The sequence below is a fragment of the Glandiceps talaboti genome, chromosome 3, assembly GCF_964340395.1.
Source record: "Glandiceps talaboti chromosome 3, keGlaTala1.1, whole genome shotgun sequence".
Classification (NCBI taxonomy): Eukaryota; Metazoa; Hemichordata; class Enteropneusta; family Spengelidae; genus Glandiceps; species Glandiceps talaboti.
The window spans coordinates 28,195,880-28,203,379 of NC_135551.1; the positions used below are offsets into that span (position 1 = coordinate 28,195,880).

General features: G+C 37.4%; 2 protein-coding genes across 2 annotated transcripts in view; both read right to left on the minus strand.

The window, feature by feature from the left end:
- LOC144453958 (neuronal acetylcholine receptor subunit beta-4-like) overlaps positions 1–5,003 on the minus strand; it is a 27,781-nt gene extending 22,778 nt beyond the window's left edge. The window contains exons 1-2 of the mRNA XM_078145330.1: positions 4,568–5,003; positions 1,493–1,656 (exon numbers count right to left, since the gene is read on the minus strand). Coding sequence (XP_078001456.1) covers positions 1,493–1,656; positions 4,568–4,628 — 225 coding nt within the window. The 5' untranslated portion in view covers positions 4,629–5,003. The remainder of the gene's footprint in view (positions 1–1,492; positions 1,657–4,567) is intronic.
- A 1,242-nt stretch (positions 5,004–6,245) lies between these two features.
- On the minus strand, positions 6,246–7,365 carry LOC144433344 (E3 ubiquitin-protein ligase TRIM33-like). The gene is made up of 2 exons (XM_078121650.1): positions 7,294–7,365; positions 6,246–6,857 (listed from the first exon to the last, which is right to left on the minus strand). Exons 1-2 carry the CDS (start codon positions 7,363–7,365, stop codon positions 6,246–6,248), a joined length of 684 nt encoding a protein of 227 aa, XP_077977776.1.
- Between the last annotated feature and the right edge of the window lie 135 nt (positions 7,366–7,500).

The window sequence follows — 7,500 nt, forward strand, 5'->3', positions numbered from 1 at the left end:
TGAGCGTTTGGTGAGGTGTACAGGAATAATGTTAAATAGACGAACACGTTATGCAGATTGCACTGTTAAAAGACATGGGTTCTCTCTGGAATACGATTTTTTGAAAAAGTGACCACAAATGAGGCAAGGGCATGAATAGAAATAAATTGTTACCATTTTACCTTTTTGCATGTAAAATTATGTTTAGGGTCGGGAGCTTAAACTGGGGTCGGTCAGGTTATCGGAATCATCGGAGCCGTCATTATTTATGACGGCTCCCTAAGCGACGGCTTTTCGTAATACAGACGCAGTATTCAAGGCTTACTCAATTTGTAAAACGACACAGTACAGATGTTCTAACTTTACGATTGTTATTGTTATAGAGATGAGGTGATATCGATGCATATTTGACAACATCACCATGGAAACTCACCAGGCTACTTGGAGTATTTTGTAATAAATGCCATTGTAACGTTATTCGGATGTACAGTTTTATCGAAATAGGAGGCTGGAAGTTGGACAGTGAACAAATCGTTCTTTACTAATTTACACTTTACAATAGTAAATACTACTGAGCACCCAACTAATTAAAAGGGAACGGCACTCCAGGATATAAAACCAGTTTTGTAAACTTTAGGGTGTAGAGAGTTATTTTATGATTTTACGTCATTTATATTGCGCGCGATTGCCGGGAAATATTAGTGAAAAGTTTTGGCTGTCCATTGTTTAGTGGCAATCCTTATTATCGGTCGCGCGTTGTCTCATGTGGCTAGCCTCATAAACATGAAATGGTTGAACACCGTAATATTCATGAGTATGGAACAAATGACGAATCAAGCCATGTGTGACAATGCTCATGAATATTCAATGTGTATGTGTTCCATACTCATGAATATGCAGTGTTCAACCATTCCACATTTATGAGGCTAGCCCGATGAGACAACGGGCGACCGCTAATAAAGGCTGCCACTAAAAAATGGACCGCAAATAATATTCGCTTGAAGTTCGTATACGTATTTCCTTGGCAATCGTGCGTAATGTAAGTGATGTAAAATCACAAAATGACCCAACCCAAAATTTATAGAACTGTCTTAATTTCCTGGAGTGTCGTTCCCCTGTACGTGTTCGCAAAGTAAATCTCTACCTGTGTTTTATATATAGCACACCCCCCCCCCCACACACACACACATACTATAAACCAAACTCCCAGATCTAAGGACAATTAATCGAACAAAATCTGTATGTCCACCCTAAGGTTACACTTGCATGTTCTTTGAACAACTACAGTTTGCCTTCTTGCTCTGAGCGCTGGCGCACTTTACGTCATTATCTACAACCCTTCAGGCCCTCCCTAGATACTTTGTCCACCCTCTAATCAATCATTGACAAATTATCTGACCTCCCCTACCACCCTTTGAACTTTTGCCGCCGTTTAATCAGCACTGATTTATATTCCCCTCTATACACACACTGCTTATTCATAAATCACTGAATGTACATATAGGTGTCGTACCATGTTTAACAGGTATGTGATGTGTAATCCCATCGTGAAATGAATAGTCTGTGTGTAGTTAATGGCTGGTCTTGATAATTTGTTATATCTGCCTTCAGAGAAGAGATCGGAGAACAACTTGTCCTCGGCGGGTTGTCTGTCATCCAACTGTGCACTGCAACAGGCTGTAATAAATGAATCCACATGGTTAGAAAACTTGCCAAAGTCAACCTTAAGATTATTAACGTTATGAAGAAAAGTCGAAAGCTCTCTCTCTCTCTCTCTCTCTCTCTCTCTCTCTCTCTCTCTCTCTCTCTCTCTCTCTCTCTCTCTCTCTCTCTCTCTCTCTCTCTCTCTCTCTCTCTCTCTCTCTCTCTCTCTCTCTCTCTCTCTCTCTCTCTCTCTCTCTCTCTCTCTCTCTCTCTCTCTCTCTCTTGCTCTGTCATCTTCCTAATCTCCAACTCATTTGACGGTATGTCGTATTTTCCGATGTTTTTCCTTTAGAATTGATTGAAAACTCCTCAACTCCGCAAGGTCTAACATTATGTGACATAGCAGTACAACTTATTAATCAGGATATATATGTAAAGTATTATTTATTATCATTGTATACATGACCCTGACCCAACTCTATTTTCAAACATCTTATAAAAAGTATTCCAATATAATATGATTTAATGGTGATTAGCCAAAGTATTTCATATTGTACACTAGCTGTTTACTTCATTTTCAAGATTTAGGTTGGTGATGGAATGTAGAATGTGAAAGATCAGTCACGTAATTAATTAGACTTATGTCGCCTCACTAAACATTTCACTGACTTTCATTTTTTTACAGTGTTTAGTAATTTTACATTCAAATTTATCAATACAGATGAAGACTAACCAGGGAACGCTCAAACGCCCATAATCTGTTTTAATATGCTCGAAATTATTGTTGTAAGTTTAGATGAGATGCAATAAATAGGTATGTTTGGTCTGATTGACATTTGAAATAAAATTATATTTTAATATCAGGAATTCTACACCTACCATGTATATATTCCAGACTTAGATAATATCGAATTAGTAAAGGATATGACAATAAGGTATTAGCAGAATTACAAAGACGAATAGTCCACAATGATGTTATTTTATTCTATTCAGTTTCTCAAGACAAGGTACGTATATTAGGCAAAAATAAAAGTATTTAAACTGGTTGTTTCCGACAACATGACGTTAGAAAATAGGGTTGGTCGTTCGGGATTGTATTTTATTTTACATTTTTTTTTACTTCTACCCAAAGACAAGATACTCGTTGGTCACAATACTTCCATAACAGTTGATGAGATGTAAAAGAAGTAAATGAAGACAATTATGTGATTCAGAAGTAGACAAACACAATATACAGACTGTGCTGTTATAGACTGAAATGACACTGTTTCTTTCTGGATGAGATTTTTTTGGCAAGAAAATCTATAGGGAAATAGAAGTAAATCTTCATAATTTTATCATAATTTTGCATGTACAAATTGTTTAGGGTCGGCGGCTGAAAGTAGGGTCGGTTAGTTTATCGAAAACCCATTTTTTTCTTCAAATTTGGCCTCAGTATAAATACGTCAATTCTACATTTCTTTGCAAATATTGAGTTACAAGCACAGACTTTCTCTACGTCAATTTTTTTCAATTTTTTTTCAAGGAACAATGTCAAGGTGTATGCTTTAAAGTTAACAAATTCTACAAAATCATCATTCTTTATCCATTCTTCATCCATATGGTTACTTTCACATAAAAATTTATACCATCTAATAATCTGATGTAAATAGACCTCTGTCGTTACCTTCACCCGTTCCTTTCTGTACTTTACTAGTAGTTATTTTTTTCATTTAGGATATTAAACAAATCACTGTATGTCTAGTTCGTCTTTCAATATATATGTAGATAATGTCGTGTAATTTTTACATCAGTTCTTTCAGTATTCGAGGCATTTCGTTTTTACCTCCTGTAAGGGGAGGTTATGTTCTGCTTCTGTCTGTCTGTCTGTCTGTCTGTCTGTCTGTCTGTCTGTCTGTCTGTCTGTCTGTCTGTCTGTCTGTCTGTCTGTCTGTCTGACTGTCTGACTGACTGACTGACTGACTGACTGACTGACTGACTGTCTGTGTACATGATATCTCAAAAACTACTACATCGATTTTAATGAAACTGGTATACATCTTCTATATGCTAATTCCAAGAACTGAGTAAATTTTGGTAAACATCCCATTAACATGAATTAGTCATTTGCATATATTGAATGTTTTAGGCTATATCTTAGGAATGTACACTGCACATTCAACATAATTTGATAATACATAACCATAACAAAGCGCTTATGTGGTACATATTTGTTGATATAGCGCGTGGTTTTAATGAATAATTTTATTAATGATTTCTGTAATGAAGCTATATCTTAAGAATTCCACAAAATTGGTACACACATTAACCACAACAAAGTACATGTCCTAAAAATCTAGTTGACACAGTGTTTAGTTCGAATGAGTAATTTGCATTTCATATAAATAATTTTCCAATAAAGAGGTACATCATGACTTGTATAATACCTATAGCTCAGAATGTTGCATTTGAACAACGTGTGTACGACCAAAAATCTATATTTTTTCTGTTACGGGAGACATTCAGTTTAAATCTGTTTATCTGAAGTTTCAATAGCCCTCCATTTCGCTGCAATCAATGGCGACGTTGATAAAGATGATGAAAAGGTCACAAGTATTATCACAAAACTATGGCAACGCTTTATTTTCAGAGCGCAATATAATTCGCTGTATTCTTCTTATAAGGAATCAAACTCGGATGAAAATATTCATTTTTCGTAATCACGAGTTATTGAGACTGAAATGTTGAAACGATTTGATTTTATATGAATTCTCCCGTTTGTTGCGTTAATCATCGAGTTTTCAGATTTGACCGTTTCTTTGACGATTTATCTTAGATTTTAAAGAAGAATATTGGCAAACAACTAGGTATGAGACGCATGTTGTCGTATATACACTATCTTTTCATGACGTTTTTTTTGTAGCATCTATTAATGTCCTCGTAATGGAACAATAACCCTACTTACCTGAGAAAATTATGACAGCTTTGTAGAATGCAGACAATTGACTTGAATTCCACGATTCCATGGTGATACGATCGACAATATGTCCAGTGGCGTGTATGCGTGTGTAGTCCTTAATTGAATCTGTCAGTTAGGCTGAGAGCCGCACTAGACATTCTCCGTACATAGATAAAACTGTGTGATGACGAAATCAGTGAAATACTGGACGTTTTGTGAAATTGACAGCTATCTTTGTACGACGCCAACCTTCAGGTTATACAAGTCTCTGGGTTATTGAAACAACTTGAATCCTGAAAGAACACACATGGGTATGCTAGCACGTGATTGGAATTATCACAGTAGGTGCTTTAAACTCAGTGTCAGAACGTGTACGGTGTTAAGTACAAGACATCTTTTGCTTCATTGAATTTGACATTTTAACTCGTAACGAAACGTTCGGATTTCTTCTTCGACGAAATGTTTTTTTATTTTCTTTTTCAATTGAAAGTAAATTAAGTGGAGTTACGAATCCAGACTACTAAAAGAACCAGATTAATACAGTAAAGCGACAGTACAGTAGAGATGAGTGAGTGAGTGAGTGCGTCTGCGGATGACTAGCTGAGGAGTTCTTCGTCTTCTAATGACGTTGGTTAATTGTGCAACGCGATTTCGTTAAAGTCTACATTCAAATAACTCCACCGCCACTACAAAGTTACCTGAACTGAAGTTCATTGTCAACAAATTGGTGAACAATTACAGCAGACGGAAGAAATTCACAGATTTCAAACAAATGACGGTCGGGTATATTTATACATAGAATCCTACCAGTCTAAAGTCAATCTAATTTATTTTCCGTACTACGTATACAAGGTTGACAACAACATCCCACGAATGAAGACACTGAAATCACACTACATTGATGAATATCGAATGTGTACACGCAAATGATGTACGGTCGATCTTTGTAGTCTGACGTCAGGTATTGTCACGGATCTCAAATCCACTTCTTCATGTTACACTTCTCCCTACGTTGAAATCTCAGAGGACATACTCATACACGGATTTACTCCGACGAAAGCTATTGAATAAAGCTGCAATAAAGTTAAGGATCGGATTTAACTTGAACAACACGGAGAGTGGCGATCAAAACCGATGTATAAGCCATTAGTAAGAATTGAAGCGACGGCGTAGAATCAAGATTAATCACAGTGAGCGTAGCAAACCACCTTTGAAGTAGATTGTGACGTTATTACAGATAAGGTACTAGTAGTTAGATCGGCTAGAAACATAAATCGACAACACTGGTCAAATTTCAATTACCTTAGAATCCTTGCTCTCAACAGCGGGACTTATGATGTTTTTCTGAGATACAAGTAACGCACATATTAGTGCGCCCTCCTTCGGACATGTACATTACACGGTGGTGTGAAGTCATGTGTAGATGCCAGTAATGCGATGACTTGAAAACTACATATTGTATACATACAAAAATACTGTAAACATGTACAGCAATTTGGTAAGTCAAGATTTTTATCATTTTCAACAGTCAACGTCAAAGGAAAGATAATTTTCTCCACAGTACTGGTCATATTATAAAAAAACTGCCCAATTCGAAACTTCCTTTCATACATGTAGATCTACTGGTGGCGCTGTCCGTGTGTCGCTCTCTTCATTGATTGAAAGGATATGGGGTGCATACCACTTATGTGACAGCGTAGTTACCAAGTGATCCTTGCAGCTGGATATTTGCCAGCACATGGTTTGGATATTGATGACTTCCTTCTGTATAAAATGGACTTTGATTTGACTCAAAGTTCAAAACCCTTTCTAGTTCAGTCAAGATTCCCTTTCTGGATGGAAGAAAGTGCACAGAATGTGCATACGGCATCAGATTTGTGGTGAGTGTCCCGGCATTTTTTAGATCGTTTTGGATTTCATCCAAATCTCTCAGTTGTGTTTGCAAACAATTTCTTCTGTCTTTGCTCTCTTTCGCTAACGCCTTTAAAAGAGTCTCCCCCATACATCGTATCCTTTCTGTCTGCTTTTCAATCATCACCCTTACATGTTCCTTAATTTTCTGTTCTTCCTGGTCTGTGCATAGTGTTACTGCATCTAACATTTGTTGTGTTGCAAATCTGCTCGTCTCTGCCTCCTTTCCATTTACTTTGATTTTCTCTCCTAGTGTTTCAAGAATACTTCTGCTTTCTGTCGTGACGTCATCTAGTTGCCTGAATACATGTTCTGGTCTAGCATGGCTCAACGCGGTACACTCGTGGCAAATGACTACTTCACACGTATCACAGTAAAATCTGATCTGTGGTGTTTGCAATAAACGGCGTGTTCAACAGAGACTGGGTCTTTGGACTTCAGACTAATGTACTCATCAAGTGACAACAGTCGGTGTGATGCCGTAGCCGATAAGTTCTCATGCGGCAGACAACAAGTCTCACACATATTGATGTCACATTCCAAACAATGTTTCCATATATCATCCCTTTGGCATCCTTCACATTTCTGACGATTCCCACCTTCTTCAGAAAGGCTCTCCGTAAGTTTTTGCTCTGGACGTTTGCCAAGATAGATGTTTTCTGGCAATGCAGTAACATCCTGCTTTGTTAGAGGGTGTGGTCTTCGACATATTGGGCAATGTAGAACATAATTACTATTGACCAGTTCGTGCAGACAGGATTCACAAAAACTGTGCCAAAACATGGCAGTATTTTAGCATTCTGGTAATGACTCTGACATACTCCACATTGGGGTAACTCCTCGACCTTCTCAATTACTCCGTCTAGAGTAGGTGGTGTGCATGCACTCTCCATATCAACTAGTACTGCCAAATCACATTCACGTGACTGTCAACTATGATTGAAAAACACCATCAATTTCTCGTGTTGTGATTTGTCACTACATGGTCACGTGGTATGTAAATTTTTTGCGCTGTTCAACACAAATGA

Coding starts and splice junctions, on each gene's coding strand:
- LOC144433344 (XM_078121650.1), bottom strand. CDS start 7,365: ATGGAGAGTGCATGCACACCACCTACTCTAGACGGAGTAATTGAGAAG. Junction 6,858..7,293: donor AGGAGTTACCCCAATGTGGA/GTATGTCAGAGT, acceptor CAAACACCACAG/ATCAGATTTTACTGTGATAC.